Source organism: Chelon labrosus (assembly GCF_963514085.1).
Source record: "Chelon labrosus genome assembly, chromosome: 21".
NCBI classification, from domain to species: domain Eukaryota; kingdom Metazoa; phylum Chordata; class Actinopteri; order Mugiliformes; family Mugilidae; genus Chelon; species Chelon labrosus.
The window spans coordinates 24,454,757-24,471,922 of NC_140354.1; the positions used below are offsets into that span (position 1 = coordinate 24,454,757).

At 44.1% G+C, this 17,166-nt stretch overlaps 1 protein-coding gene across 1 annotated transcript; it reads left to right on the forward strand.

Moving 5' to 3' along the window:
* Positions 1-2,578: 2,578 nt before the first annotated feature.
* On the forward strand, positions 2,579-17,163 carry baiap2l2a (BAR/IMD domain containing adaptor protein 2 like 2a; the record flags this gene model as incomplete). Its single annotated transcript, XM_084570821.1, has 12 exons — positions 2,579-2,632; positions 2,738-2,813; positions 4,948-5,034; positions 6,692-6,753; positions 6,827-6,898; positions 7,350-7,430; positions 7,504-7,726; positions 14,490-14,715; positions 14,819-14,887; positions 14,980-15,103; positions 16,322-16,362; positions 16,453-17,163. The coding sequence occupies 12 exons, from the start codon at positions 2,579-2,581 to the stop codon at positions 16,532-16,534; spliced, it is 1,197 nt and encodes a 398-aa protein (XP_084426947.1). The 3' UTR covers positions 16,535-17,163.
* Positions 17,164-17,166: the final 3 nt, after the last annotated feature.

Consider the following 17,166-nt stretch of genomic DNA (forward strand, 5'->3'; position numbering starts at 1 on the left):
TACATTCATAAAAGAAACAGCAATTCATAAAAAGAAACAGCAGAGAATAAAATATAAGGGAAAAAAAAAAAAAAGGCAGAGTAATTGTCATCAAGTGGAATAGGCAGTTTTAAACAGATATGTTTTGAGTTGAGATTTGAAATGGGGAAATGAATCAATATTTCTGAGTTGGGGTGGTAGTGAATTCCAGAGACGGGGAGCAGAGCGGCTGAATGCTCTGCTCCCCGTGGTGGTAAGACGGGCAGTAGGGACAGACAGATGTACGGAGGAAGATGATCGTAGAGAGCGGGAGGGAGTGGGAACATGGAGGAGATCAGACAAATATGGGGGGGTGAGGTTGTGAATGGCCTTGAAAGTAAGCAGGAGGACTTTAAATTGGATGCGAGATTGAACTGGGAGCCAATGAAGTTCTTGAAGGACAGGAGTGATGTGGTGAATGGAGGGGGTTCGAGTTATGATGCGGGCAGCTGAATTCTGGACTAGTTGAAGTTTATGGAGAGATTTGTGTGGAAGGCCAAAGAGGAGAGAGTTGCAATAATCCAGACGGGAAGTGACAAGACTGTGAACCAGGATGGCGGCAGTGTGGGGGGTGAGGGAGGGGCGGAGGCGATTAATGTTACGTAGGTGGAAGTAAGCAGACCGAGTAATGTTATTGATGTGGGATTGAAAGGATAGTGTGCTGTCAAGGATGACACCCAGACTCTTAACCTGGGGGGAGGGTGAAACGGAGGAGTTGTCAATACTAAGAGAAAAGCTGTCGGTTTTGGATAGAATGGTTCCTCCTGTGGTTCATGTGTTCATACTGGAGCTAGACCTGGTTCATTAATGTGTTCATCACCAGCTGGTTTCATGTGTTCATACTGGAGCTAGACCTGGTTCATTAATGTGTTCATCACCAGCTGGTTTCATGTGTTCACACTGGAGCTAGACCTGGTTCATTAATGTGTTCATCACCAGCTGGTTTCATGTGTTCATACTGGAGCTAGACCTGGTTCATTAATGTGTTCATCACCAGCTGGTTTCATGTGTTCATACTGGAGCTAGACCTGGTTCATTAATGTGTTCATCACCAGCTGGTTTCATGTGTTCATACTGGAGCTAGACCTGGTTCATTAATGTGTTCGTCTGGTTTCATGTGTTCACACTGGAGCTAGACCTGGTTCATTAATGTGTTCATCACCAGCTGGTTTCATGTGTTCATACTGGAGCTAGACCTGGTTCATTAATGTGTTCATCACCAGCTGGTTTCATGTGTTCTCACTGGAGCTAGACCTGGTTCATTAATGTGTTCATCACCAGCTGGTTTCATGTGTTCATACTGGAGCTAGACCTGGTTCATTAATGTGTTCATCACCAGCTGGTTTCATGTGTTCACACTGGAGCTAGACCTGGTTCATTAATGTGTTCATCACCAGCTGGTTTCATGTGTTCACACTGGAGCTAGACCTGGTTCATTAATGTGTTCATCACCAGCTGGTTTCATGTGTTCATACTGGAGCTAGACCTGGTTCATTAATGTGTTCATCACCAGCTGGTTTCATGTGTTCATACTGGAGCTAGACCTGGTTCATTAATGTGTTCATCACCAGCTGGTTTGACGTGTTCACTCTGAGGAGACCTGGTTCATTAATGTGTTCATCACCAGCTGGTTTCACGTGTTCACTCTGAGGAGACCTGGTTCATTAATGTGTTCATCACCAGCTGGTTTCATGTGTTCACACTGGAGCTAGACCTGGTTCATTAATGTGTTCATCACCAGCTGGTTTCATGTGTTCACACTGGAGCTAGACCTGGTTCATTAATGTGTTCATCACCAGCTGGTTTGACGTGTTCACTCTGAGGAGACCTGGTTCATTAATGTGTTCATCACCAGCTGGTTTCATGTGTTCATACTGGAGCTAGACCTGGTTCATTAATGTGTTCATCACCAGCTGGTTTCATGTGTTCACACTGGAGCTAGACCTGGTTCATTAATGTGTTCATCACCAGCTGGTTTCATGTGTTCATACTGGAGCTAGACCTGGTTCATTAATGTGTTCATCACCAGCTGGTTTCATGTGTTCACACTGGAGCTAGACCTGGTTCATTAATGTGTTCATCACCAGCTGGTTTCATGTGTTCATACTGGAGCTAGACCTGGTTCATTAATGTGTTCATCACCAGCTGGTTTCATGTGTTCATACTGGAGCTGGACCTGGTTCATTAATGTGTTCATCACCAGCTGGTTTCATGTGTTCATACTGGAGCTAGACCTGGTTCATTAATGTGTTCATCACCAGCTGGTTTCATGTGTTCACTCTGAGGAGCCCTGGTTCATTAATGTGTTCATCACCAGCTGGTTTCATGTGTTCACTCTGAGGAGACCTGGTTGAGTGTTCATAGTGTTTATGGTCCAGGGTTTAATTATTTACCGGTGGTGTCAGTTTGCTCCGCTCCGACCGCCTCCTCCTCCCTCCACCCCTCCTCCTCTTCTCCCTCCACCCCTCCACCCCTCCACCCCTCCTCCTCCTCCTCCTCCTCCTTCCTCCACCCCTCCTCCACACCAGTGCCTCCTCTCATTCTCTCCAGAGCGTTCAACATGTCGGCGATGAACCGGGACCAGCTGCACCGCTCCACCCTGAGCATTTACTCTGTAAGTCTCATTGACCTGAAGGGATCTTTGTGGTTGGGGGGCAGGGTGGGCAGGGGGGGCGGGGGGGTCCAGGTCCAGACTCACTGCTTCTCTGTCTTCTTTCAGAGTCTGATGGACGAGTTCAACCCCAGCCTGAACAAACTGGTTTCTCTGGGGAACAGCTACGTCCAGGCGTTCAGGGGTAAGACACACTCATTAAGGTCACACCTGGTTCCAAAGTCCATCCTATCTGGGAATATCCCGCTGCTGTTCAGGCCTTGGTAACCGACTGGTTGTTATGACAACGACAACAACTTCCTCATTGACAGGATTAAAGCAGAGAGTCAGTGTTAGTCAGTTTGGGAGATGTCTACCTGGCTCTAGTTATGTCTACTAGGTCGTTTGTTGAGGTTGGAGCTGATAAACGAGAGAGACCAGGAAATGATCTCAGACCAATCACATTTGAGGAGAAGAAGAAGAAGGTCACGGCACAGAAACCTGATAAAGAAATAAATGTAGCGTCACTGTGGCCTTTCACATGTTAAAGTAATCCATGAAGAAAAAGGCAACAGGCATACCTGATCTATATCTGATCTATACCTGATCTATACCTGATTAATACCTGATCTATACCTGATCTATACCTGATTAATACCTGATCTATACCTGATCTATACCTGATTAATACCTGATCTATACCTGATTAATACCTGATCTATACCTGATTAATACCTGATCTATACCTGATTAATACCTGATCAATACCTGATTAATACCTGATCTATACCTGATTAATACCTGATCTATACCTGATCTATACCTGATCTATACCTGATCAATACCTGATCTATACCTGATCAATACCCGATCAATACCCGATCTATACCTGATTAATACCTGATCTATACCTCATCTATACCTGATTAATACCTGATCTATACCTGATCTATACCTGATCTATACCTGATCTATACCTGATTAATACCTGCTCTATACCTGATCTATACCTGATCTATATCTGATCTATACCTGATCTATACCTGATTAATACCTGATTAATACCTGATCTATACCTGATCTATACCTGATTAATACCTGATCTATACCTGATCAATACCTGATCTATACCCGATTAATACCTGATCTATACCTGATCTATACCTGATCTTTACCTGATTAATACCTGATTAATACCTGATCTATACCTGATCAATACCTGATTAATACCTGATCTACACCTGATCTATACCTGATCTATACCTGATCTACACCTGATCTATACCTGATCTATACCTGATCTATACCTGTTTTATACCTGATTAATACCTGATCTATACCTGATCTATACCTGATCTATACCTGATCTTTACCTGATTAATACCTGATTAATACCTGATCTATACCTGATCTATACCTGCTCTATACCTGATTAATACCTGCTCTATACCTGATCTATACCTGATCTATATCTGATCTATACCTGATCTATACCTGATTAATACCTGATTAATACCTGATCTATACCTGATCAATACCTGCTCTATACCTGATCTATACCTGATCTATACCTGATTAATACCTGCTCTATAACTGATCTATACCTGATCTTTACCTGATTAATACCTGATTAATACCTGATCTATACCTGATTAATAACTGATTAATACCTGCTCTATACCTGATCTATACCTGATCTATACCTGATCTATACCTGATTAATACCTGATCTATGCCTGATCTACACCTGATCTATACCTGATCTATACCTGATCAATACCTGATCTATACCTGATCTATACCTGATCAATACCTGATCTATACCTGATTAATATCTGATTAATACCTGATCTATACCTGATTAATACCTGATCTATACCTGATCTATACCTGACCTATACCTGCTCTATACCTGATTAATACCTGATCTATACCTGATCTATACCTGATTAATACCTGATCTATACCTGATCTATACCTGATCAATACCTGATCTATACCTGATCTGTACCTGATCTATACCTGATCTACGCCTGATCTATACCTGATCTATACCTGATCTATACCTGATCTACACCTGATCTATACCTGATTAATACCTGATCTATACCTGATCTATACCTGATCTATACCTGATTAATACCTGATCTATACCTGATCTATACCTGATCTATACCTGATTAATACCTGATCTATACCTGATCTATACCTGATCTATACCTGATTAATACCTGATCTATACCTGTGTTAGTGTCAGTGACGTTCAGACATTGGTTCACGTCCCAGCAGCCTCAGCAGGATCCAGGATCATTATCAGCTGATCTTTGTTTGTGTTTCAGTTCTGGCTACGACTAGTGAAGCATACTTCAGCGCTTTGTCAAAGATCGGAGAAAAAGCTTTCCACACCATGTCCTCCTCATCTCTAGGTACGCCACAATGCACACACACACACTCAGTAACACACACAGTAACACACACAGTAACACACACAGTAACACAAACACACAGTGGTGATGTGGTTCCTTCTCATCTCTGACACCAGAGTGTTTATGTCTCCTCTCATTTACTGGGTGGTTAAACTCCTCATGTTCTCACTTAGGGTTAAAGGTTAGAGGGTTAAAGGTTAGAGGGTGAGAGGGTTAGAGTGTTATAGGGTCAGAGGGTTATACGGTTAGAGGGTTATAGGGTTAGAGGGTTATAGGGTTAGAGGGTTATAGGGTGAGAGGGTTATAGGGTGAGAGGGTTATAGGGTTAGAGGGTGAGAGGGTTATAGGGTTATAGGGTTAGAGGGTTATAGGGTTAGAGGGTAAAAGGTTCGAGCGTTAGAGGGTGAGAGGGTTAGAGTGTTATAGGGTCAGAGGGTTATACGGTTAGAGGGTTATAGGGTTAGAGGGTTATAGGGTTAGAGGGTGAGAGGGTTATAGGGTTATAGGGTGAGAGGGTTAGAGGGTTAGAGGGTTATAGGGTCAGAGGGTGAGAGGGTTAGAGGGTTATAGGGTTAGAGGGTTATAGGGTTAGAGGGTAAAAGGTTCGAGCGTTAGAGGGTTAGAGGGTTAGAGGGTTATAGGGTTAGAGGGCTAGAGGGTTAGAGGGTGAGAGGGTGAGAGGGTTAGAGGGTGAGGGGGTTAAGTGGTGGGTTAGGGTTAGAGGGTTATAGGTTTATAGGGTTAGAGGGTTAGAGGGTGAGAGAGTTATAGGTTTATAGGGTCAGAGGGTTAGAGGGTGAGAGGGTTATAGGGTTATAGGGTTATAGGGTTAGAGGGTGAGAGGGTGAGAGGGTTAGAGGGTTATAGGGTTAGAGGGTTATAGGGTTATAGGGTTATAGGGTTATAAGATTAGAGGGTGAGGGGGTGAGAGGGTTATAGGGTTAAAGGGTGAGAGGGTTAAGTGTTGGGTTAGGGTTAGAGGGTGAGAGGGTTAAAGGGTGAGAGGGTTAGAGGGTGAGAGGGTTAAGTGGTGGGTTAGGGTGAGATGGTGGGAAGGTGAGAGGGTTAGAGGGTTAGAGGTTGAGAGGGTTAAGTGGTGGCCAGTCTGAGCTGAGGTTTGTTTGTGTTTTAGCTGCTCACAGACAAACGGTCTCAGGTGTCAGAATGAATAATAGATGATGACAGGCAGCGCTCTCACTTCACCCAACAGCTTCACACCAGAACCATGTCAGCTTAAAGAGCTGAGACGACTCCATTACCTTAGAAGGAGTTGAACATCTGCAGAGTTTCAGTCAGACTGACCAAGATGTTCAGGAGGTGGAAAAAAACAGCTGTTAGCCTCACACAGCTAACACAGCTAACACATCTAACACAGCTAACACAGGTAGCACAGCTAACACAGGTAGCACAGCTAACACAGGTAGCACAGCGGTGACATCATTTTGTCCAAATGGATGAGACATTTTTAAATGCAGCACATTGAAATATATTTAGCATTTTAAAGGAGAGACAACACATCAGCATCTGATGTATGAGTCAACAAAGACCAACACACCAGAGTAAAGATTTAATACCAGTTGAATCTGGTGTTAGATAGATAGATAGGTAGATACTTTATTCATCACCTGCTGGACGAATGTATGGTCTTGTCTTCAAGGAGAGGTCCTGATCCAGATCTGTGAGAGTCAACGAAGACTGACCTTGGAGCTGGAGGGAATGGTGAGTTCCACCAACACTGACCCATGTCTGATGGCTCTGATCCATCCTTGACTGATTGTATGTCTCATTGCAGTTCCGTTGGTTCAATTCAGAGGTTCTTCAGGAGATGGACAGCAACGTCCGACTGGACAGAAGTTATATATCAGTGAGTCACAACAAGGTCACAGAGGAGTTAAGATCCTTGTGACTACATGAATCGACTGGTTTCATGTGTTAACGCAGAAATGTTCAGTTAGGACACATGTGGTCTTAAAGTTCAGACTCTCAGCTTTAACTTGAAGGTTTTCACATCCAAACTGGAGCACAGGTAGAGGAACAACAGCCATTAAGACACAAATTAAATGTTGTTTTTTAATGCTTTGTCCAGAATCCTATGACTGAGACGTCCCCAAAGACAGTGTCTTCACTGCAGCTGTCTCCAGGTGTTCAGCCTCCAGGTGTTCAGTCTCAGATGTTTAGTCTCAGGTGTTTAGTCTCCAGGTGTAGTCTCCAGCTGTTCTGGCTGGTCTGATCTCGTCTGGTCTGGTCCAGTCTGACGTGGTCTGGGCTGGTCTGGTCTGGTCTGGTCTCATCTGGTCTGATCTGATCTGGTGCAGGACAGCAGGAAGCATTATGAGATGGAGGTCCACGACCAGAGAGCAGCTCTGCAGAGACAGATGAGGAGAGGAAGTGGCCAGGTCAGTGTGTCTCTGGTTTATATATATATATATATGTCTGTGTGTTAACATGTGTGTTGTGTGCGCTGGTCAGGACGGTGGCGAGTACATGATGCAGTTCCTCAGGGAAAGTCATGACCAGGCTCTGAAGGAGGAGGAGAGGAGGTACCGCTTCCTGGCTGAGAAACACTGCAGCCTGATGAAGTCCATCTCTCAGCTCATGACTAAGGTAACACTTCCCTGGGTGTCGTCTGCAGGCTACAGCTTCTCAGCACATCACACCTGTACACGCTATTCAGTTCTATTTTATTTATATAGCATCAGTAACAACACAAATTGTCTCTAGACGCTTTACAACATCTGCTCTGAAACCCCCAGAGCAGCCTGAAGGCAGAACCAGAACCAGAGAGAGAGGGACACACAGCAGGTGACACTACTGTGTGAACGAATGGATGGGTCAAACAGCAGGAACATAATTTCTCCTCAGGGTTCAATACAGTATAAATTATTATTATTATTATTAATGCCTGAAGAGTCTTTACTGGTCCCTGGAGGAAGGTCCTGGTTTTATTCAGGACCTGGACTGGCGCCACGCCAACAGGAAGTGACTTTAAAGCCTGGACTCTGAGCTTTTATGACTCCGCTGACCTACTTCAGAGTTTCACTACGACTGACACTGAACCTGAAGCTCCTGCTGTTATTTTAATAATCAGGATGAAGTCCTTAGAACCCAGCTCTCAGGTGTGTTCCTGATTATTTTACCTGTTGAGTATCACATCTCATAGAGGCCTCACTATCAACAACATGTGACATGTGCTGCAGCGCCATCTATGTCACTGACATGGGTTCTGTTCAACTGAACCACGCTAATGTTTACTGGGAATGAACGGTCATAAAGCTGCCTTCTCCTTCTCCTTGAGCTGTACTGCCTCAGTGTTTACAAGCCTCATGTCTGCATGAACCTACCCCCTGACCCCTGACCCCTGACCCTGACCCTGACCCGAGCCCAGACTAGAGGAAAGGTGGAGGAGCTACAAACACCCAGTCAGTCTCAGAATCTGTTTTCTGGACAGATGTGGACATTCATTCATTATGTCTTCTTAAGGTCTGTCCTTATCTGTCCTCAAATAAAAACAGAGTCAGGTTCTCTGAGGCCATGTCGTCTCTGGGGGTATATTCATGTAAATGAGGATTACTGTGAGCTACAGAGATGTAAGCTCCTGACTGAGTTAATCTCTGTCTCTAATGGTGGACATGTCTCTGTGGACAGAACGGAGGAAATCTGCAGCAGAGATCTAACACCTGGATGGAGGATGTGGGTTCAACCAGACAAGCTGCGGCCAAGAAAGCGTCTCCTCCAGACCACAGCGTGAGTTTACGTCGTCCATCTGCAGCTTTAAATCACCTGAGGACATATTTGTTACCATGGCGCCCCCCAGTGAGGGAGTTAGAGGTGTAGCTGTGAGGGGAGGGACGATCTAAACTTTAACAGTCTGAACATGTCCTCAGTCTGGTTAATGCTGGTAATTATCTTCTGTCAATATTACTGTTCCTTTATTAAACTGAACCTGTTCTCAGGTGGGACTCAGGGAGAACATCAGAACCAGTCAAGAGGAGATGACTCTGGGAAACGTCCCGTCCAGAGGTGAGAGATTCAAATATTTTCTTTCAGAAACATGTAGAGGTTCATTTGAAATGTTTAATTAGAACATTTTACCTTTACTGCCTGAGTCTTCATGACCAACCACATCCAGGCCTCCTCCTCCATACCCTGCTCTCCTATCATCAATGTCCAATTAATGTCGAGTGTAGAACATAGAGCATAGAACGTAGAGTGTAAAGCGTAGAGTGTAGAACAGGGGTGCTCATTACGTTGATCATGACGTGTATTTATATATATATATATATATATATATGTATATATATATATATATGGCCACAAAGGATGAACTGCTAAGTGAATGTCTCAGGCAACTGAAACTCGATAAGAGTGCAGAGGAAGAGGAGCAGACAACCTGGAGGGACAAGCACCTACACGGCATGTACCACCGCCAAATTGAAGAAGTGGCTGATATCGAGAAGACCTACCAATGGCTGGAAAAGGCCGGACTCAGAGACAGCACAGAGGCACTGATCATGGCAGCACAAGAACAGGCCCTAGGTACAAGAGCCATAGAGGCCAAGATCTACAAGAGTAGATCAGATCCAAGGTGCAGACTATGCAAAGATGCCCCTGAAACAGTCCAGCACAAAATAGCAGGGTGTAAGATGCTAGCTGGGTCAGCGTACATGGATAGACACAACCAAGTGGCTGGAATAGTGTACAGGAACATCTGTACCCAGTATGGAATAGAAGTACCCAAATCCCAATGGGCCGCACCACAGAAGGTGGCTGAGAACAACAGGGACTTCAGCTTCCAGACTGACAAACAGGTCCTTGCTAACCAACCGGACATAGTGGTGGCAGACAAAGAGCAGAAGAAGGCGGTGGTGATAGATGTGGCGATACCAGCAGATGCCAACATCAGAAAGAAGGAACACGAGAAAGTTGAAAAGTACCAAGGGTTGAAAGAACAGCTGGAGCAGATGTGGAAGGTCCAGTGTTGTATAAAGTACTACAAAGCAATACTTGAGTAAAAGTACAAGTATCGTAATAGAAAAAGACTTTGGTAGAAGTGAAAGTTACCTTTTAGAATATTACTTAAGTAAAAGTCTTAAAGTATCTGATATATACTGTACTTAAGTATCAAAAGTAATTTTCTGATATTTAATGTACTTAAGTATTTGAAGTAAAAGTAAAAAGTATTTTATTTATTTTTTTTTTAAAAAGCAAGCGGTTAGAACTTTTATTGTGAACTTTATTGTGGCTTTCTTATACTAAAGCATAAAGCATATTCAGGACTTTTCAGGCACAATTCTCTGAAGTTTAAAGAAAAACAGCATATTTTTAGAGCTGACATCAAAGAAAAAAAAACAGAAACAGAAATTTCACTTCTGTATGAACTTCAGGTAAAAATGAAAAATAAATAGCTTATTTCTTTTTTTTAAAAAAAAAAAAAAAAAGACCTGCTGGTACTGCTGGTAGGGAGAACATTTTGGTCATGTGGTATGAGCATTTGTAGGGCTTACTCCCCAGGTCACCATCTCACACACACACTCACACACAGGCCACCTATGTCCAGCAGCTACTAATACGCCAGTCATTAGTTGAAACTGAAAAGGTGTCTGTTCATCTTCAAAAGAAGCTGGTTTTCAAAGTTGCGAGAATTCAGTCTTACTCTTCTTGGACTGAAGACAAGTCCTGCGATGCTAAATAGCCTTTCACAGGCTGCTGAGGCAGGTAGCGGAGTGGCATACTCTGCGAGAAAGGCGAGTTCAGCTGGATTAAACCTGTTGAAAACAAAACACAACAACATTGTTTTTATAACACTGTAACCATTTCATTGAATTCATCAAAATAACTGCTGGAAGAGTAATTCAGTAAAATTGACCAATAATAAGTGGAAGTTGGGATACAATGTAATGTAAAGTTATTAGTGTCCATAAAAGAATGGGACAAAGGAAGACATTCCAGATGTTCGATTATAATGAAATAAAACTAAATAAAAAAAACAATTCCTACTTACATTGGAAGCTTTAAGTCAGTGCAGATGACTCTGATGGTCCCCTCTCCCTTTTCTTTAATTATTCTCAGCAGTCTTTCCACTGCCAGGAATAGGGAGTTCCACCTGGTGGAATTCGGGCGCAGCAGCTGGAGGGAACAAGCATTTTCAACAGTTTCGGCTGCAAGGGTGGATTTTCCACATTTGTTCCAAAGTGCACTACACTTGCCAAATGTTGAACGATACACTTTCTTGTACGCCTCACTGGATGTTGCTTTCATGGCATCAACAGTAGCTATTAGGTTGAGTAAGTGACAAGCACAGCGCTGGTGCTTTGGGAGCTCGAACTCTAAGCCATCATCTTCAGTCAGAAGTGCTGACACATCAAGAGACTCCACTTCTTCATCCCCTTCTTGATCTTCTTCTTCCTCTCCTGGTTGAGATGCACTGCCATGATCATCATCACTTCCAATGGCATTATTGTCCTCATCTTCACCAAAAATGTTGAACGCTTTTATGAAGTTAGAGGCATTGTCTGTTGTTGTTCGCACAATCTTTCCCCGAATCTCAAACTCAGAGTGAATCTCATTCAGGGCACTTGCCAACACATCAAATGTGTGCGAACCTCTCAGCTGTTTACAGGCTAGGGCTGCTGAGCATCTTTTGAGACTGTTGGGGTCAATCCAATGGGCAGTAACACCAATGAAGCTCCGCCTTCTGACAGACCAGCAGTCGGTGGTGGTGGCGATATGGTCAACTCCCCTCATGGCCTCGGTCACAGCCCTCTTCATTCCCCTGTAGGCATCATCAATCATGGAGCGCAGAGTCAGCCGTGAAATAATTTTTGCATTAGGCTGCAGTTCCTTCACAAAATCTTGAAATGCTTGTTCTTCAACAACATGGAATGGCCGGAGTCCTTGGACCACATAAGTCACTATAGCTTTGTCAATGGACCTCTGAGACACAGTCCTGGTGTTCACCAATGTGGTCTGCTTGATGCTGGAGGTGGTGGTCGGAGTCTCATGAGTCCTTTTTCTCTTTGTTGATGTAAGCTCTTCATACTTTTTGAGGTGATGTACATGCTTTCTCTGTTTCAGAGGGAGAGACATTTAATGAGCAACTTTAGCTACAAGATTTAAGTCACACAACACAAACAATTGTCATTTGACTGTTAAACATTATGTAACTGCAAGTAAATTAATGAAACTATATTTCCATCTGTGATGCAAATTACTAGCCTGGAAAATCCAGACCCTTTAATCCAAGGTAGCAAATTACTAGAAACTAGTTCTAATTTTCATCACTGACTCTATTTTTGAAAACTTAAATGTCACCAAATTATCTCGTTTCAAAAACATAGAATTATAAACACTCAGACTGCCACCCTTGCAACACCTAGGCAGTAACAGTATTAACTGGTACAACCTGCTGTTGTTTGTGTTTTGTAGCCTGTACTGCAGGGCGTACTTGACGTTTGTGCGCCAATCAGCTAATTAGCAACGTTAACAAGCAGACGTTAGCCTGGCCATCACGTTAGCCATATATCTGATACGGCTTATGATAACTAATGTTGAATCACATTGACATTGTGGCTTTACTGAATAAATATTACTTTAACCTACCTCGACGTGCTTCTTCAGGTTGGACGGGGAGTTTTTGAATGCCAAAATTTCAGTGACTTTCGGTAGGCATAAGAGGCACTTCATCCGGTAGGAAGAATCTTTCATTCCAATGTACAGAAACATGTCTTGCAAATACGGCCATGGGTGTATGACGTTATCTTCACCACTACCCTGTTCACCGAGTTCATCGAGTTCACCACTATCGTCGGGGTGGTCTACCATAACGGGAGGTCCTCCAGTAGACTGTGCTCGTGCTTCCATGGCGGTTTCAGTTGTGCGTCCTCCTCCTCAAACAAGCGGTAAAATATAGCGCGCGGCGTGAGGAACTTGCTTAATACAATTGTAGCGACCGTAGCGACAACAACAAAGTCGCCCCTCATTTACGTCACACCTGCGCCCCACTCTTACACAATCTAGGAGCAGTGATTCGCCAACATTTCTTCTAATTTTATTTTTTAGTAACGAGTAACGAAGATGCTTAGTGGAAATATAACGGAGTAAAAGTATACATTTTATCTAGGAAATGTAGTGGAGTAAAAGTGAAAGTTGACATAAATTTAAATAGCGAAGTAAAGTACAGATACGTGAAATTTCTACTTAAGTACAGTAACGAAGTATTTGTACTCCGTTACATTACAACACTGGGAAGGTCAAGGCGAGCGTGGTCCCCGTGGTAGTAGGAGCCCTCGGGGCAGTGACCCCCAAACTGGGGGAGTGGCTCCAACAGATCCCAGGAACAACATCAGAATCCTCAGTCCAGAAGAGCGCAGTCCTAGGAACAGCTAAGATACTGAGCAGAACCCTCAAACTCCCAGGCCTCTGGTAGAGGACCCGAGCTTGAGGATGACACAGATACCACCCGAGGAGGGTGAGAGGGACGTTTTATGTATATATATATATATTTATACCATGGTCTGGGTGAATACTCGATTCTGATTGGCTGGAGGGTGTAGGTTAAGTGATAATGTACATCTAGGAAAGACGTTCCGTCAAATTGCCTGATGACAGTTCTAAATTATTGCGCTGGCTCAAACGCTAGATGGTAACCATGGCAACGGAGACTCAACGTTATTTCACAGTTTATTCATCGCAACAGCAAGACAGACAAAACATGAGTGATTTTATCATTTCTTTTAACTTATTTGGTGAGTTTGACAACTTTGAAGACTGGGATGCAGCAGAAGAAAAGAGAGAAGAGAATATGAAAAGAAAAAGGGGAAGCGACACAAGCAGGTGACACCGGAGGAATTGAACGAATTAGAGGATGACAACAAGATAAACACAAAGGAAACGATTTAGGAAACTATCTGTGAACTTTGATTCTTTGAAACAAAGTTTCACATCATCCTCTGGACACACACAAGCGGTAAGTAGTGCACTGGCCTTCTGAAATGACGTAACGTAAGGTTAAGCCACCATCTCACTTTCCATCACTGATCAACTGCTGCGGACGGGTCGCTATGGCCAACGCCTGCATACGGGAGACATTAAATAGTATAGTATATATATATATATATATATATATACATACATATATATATATATATATATGTATGTATATACGGTAGATCACTTTGACTTGGTCAGAAGTAGCTCACAAGCCAAAAAACCGTGGGCACCCCTTGTGTAGAACATAGAGCATAGAGAGTAGAAAGTAGAATGTAGAATGTAGAACATAGAACATAGAACGTAGAGTGTAGAGCGTAGAGCGTAGAGCATAGAGAGTAGAAAGTAGAATGTAGAATGTAGAACATAGAGCGTAGAGCGTAGAGTGTAAATCCTCTTATTCATTAAATTCATTTCCTCTCTACTCGGCCCAGCTCCTTCTCCTCAGATGTTCCTCCCTCGCGCTGCAGTAGAATCAGCAGGAGTTGGCGGTGGGGGTGGGGGTGGCATTGGGGGTGGCGGTGGTGGTGGTGGTGGGGGTGGGGGCGGAGGCCGGTCCATGAGGGCCAAGGTGGCCCACCAGCCCGCTGCCTCCAACCCCACCATGCTGCCCTTCAGCCAGGGGCAGATGATCACGGTGCTGGTGCCGCAGCCTCGTAATGGTTGGCTGTATGGACGGAGCGAGGGCAGCTCACGGTGAGACTGATTTAAAACATTTATTTTAAACATATATTTAACACATGAGGAGATGAGGAGGAGTCACTAGTGTCTGACATCAGGACAATGAACATGTCTCCAGACAGGGATGGTTTCCAGCCTCGTATGTGGAGAACGTGGAGGATCCTCCTCCGAGGCCCAGCAGCTCCAGGTAAACACAGCTGAACCGTCTAATGAACACATGAACCATTTAATGAATACCTGACCATCCTGGTGAACACATGAATGTCTGTGTGGTTTCAGTGCGTCCACTCTAAAAAGCAGCAGCAGCTTGAACAACCTCCAGGACCAGGCAGCTCCTCCTCCTCCTCCTCCTCCTCAGTCTGAGACACCGCGCGCAGAGCAAAGGAGCGAGTCAGGAAACCAGGTACGTGGGCGTCGGTCAGAAACTCACCTGGGTTAGAAATGATCATGAAATAACCAGAGTTGTTCTTATGAACCGACAGATCGGTGATCAACTATTATTCCTGAACCCTTTCCTTCTGTCTCCTCTCGAATAAAAACATCTGGATTAGACCAGATGTGAATCATGTTCCTCATCTGTCCAGCAGGGGCACTGTGGCGTGGTACTGCTCTCCATGACGCCACAGCCCTCCTTCTGGTGGATGCAGGGAGGAAGCTCCAGCTGCTGATGGAGGAGGTGGTGTTTGAGTTGCTGTGTTTGGTGTGTAACAGCTATAACATTATGACCAGCAGGACAACTGGGTCAGAACCAGAGACAGTGGTCCAAGGAAGGAAGAGAACCAGGGACAGGCTCAAGGACCAAAGATCACTGAGTCTGACCCGTGTGGTTCTGCTGGTTCTGATAGAAAGGAGTCAGAACCAGATCTCAGGGTGTCCACGCTAACCTCTGATGAAGCTCAGAACTGGACAATGGAGCTGGAGGAAGGTGGTTCTGGTCTGATGGATCCAACCTGGTGACCACATGGTAGCAAGATGCATTATGGGAAGAAGAGGCGGGGGAGGCAGTGTGGGTCCTTCCATTCATGTGGATGTGACTGTTAGCATTTAGCTCAGCATCCAACAAACCAACTGAAACAAAGACAACTGGATCTGTTGGGTTCCTTGAAGACGTTTGTCCACTTGTCCACTCGTCCTCACTGAGACATAATCTGACATCAATCTACAAACATCTGTCCCCAAGAAGTTTCTCTTCTAGAAACACAACAAGTCCATTTGTCTTTGTCTCAGCTTTGACCTGGATGAACCTCCACAGACAGATTACCCAGAAGTCATTTCTGCAGACCATGTCCACCCTTTTCCCTGATGGCCTCTCTCAGCAGGATGATGCTCCCTGGTTCAGGAATGGTTTGAGGAACAACCAGTTCAAGGTGTTGACTTGTCCTCAGTCCAGTCCAACATGTGTGGGACGTCCTGGACAAACTAGTCTGATCCATGGAGGCTCCACCTCTCAACCTGCAGCTCCCCTTCAGAGGACTAGAGGAGTCAGGATGTGGTCATAATATTATGGCTGATCAGTGTGTACTGCTTTCAGAGAGTGTGAACAGAGTTGGTGTTGTTGGTCTCCTCATGGTCTCAGCTTGATGTGTTCTAGAACCTGAACCTCTCTCCTTTTTCTCTGCAGAACTCACGACCTCATGGGTCAAAGCCTGAACTCTTCCCCAGGTAAGATCCATGGACTCGTTGAGGAGTTAGAACTCAAACCATCACGCTCTGTTCTTCCAGGTGCTTTACTTCCTCCTGGTTTTATTTCAGGGGCACCAACCCGTTTGCCACAGTGAAGCTGAAGCCGACGTCGACCAATGACAGATCAGCTCCACGTGTGAACCGCAGATGAACCAGTCACTGAAAGGCTCCTCCTCTGAACCAATGAAATCCTTTGATGAATATGTATCGATCTTTTTTATGGTTTTATATCTGCTCCATTCGTGTCACTTTATGTTTTAATTGCATTATGAATGGAGCTGGTAGAGAAATGATAATAGAACCTGAAGGCAGATCATGTAATATCTAGTATGTAATGAATACGGGCGTATTAACGGATAATGTAATGCTACTGTTATAGGATCAGAGTCTTTCTGGATAAATAAACCATTTCTTTCTATTCTGGGACCTGGAGCCTTCATGTTTGAAGCTGTAACTACCGTCAGCATTGAAATCATCTTATTATCTGACTCCTTTCATGGAGGACAGCAAACGCCTCCAAGATCCAGATCTGAGTTTATTTATTCAGCCAGTAAAATGTTTGATTCATCCACCAGGAAACTAAACCCCAAGTAAACCTCAGCCTGAGTCTAGTTCTGTTAATGGCTCCTCAGCTCGGACCTCGAACTCCTGAGTAAAGAAATGAAGAACGTCCTGATTCAGATCCAGAAAATCAACCTTTACAATGTTCATATGTTCAAATGTTCCAAAGTTTGCGAAGCTTCTTTCAGAGTAAAGACTTTTTAAGCAGGTTGTTGCTGCTAC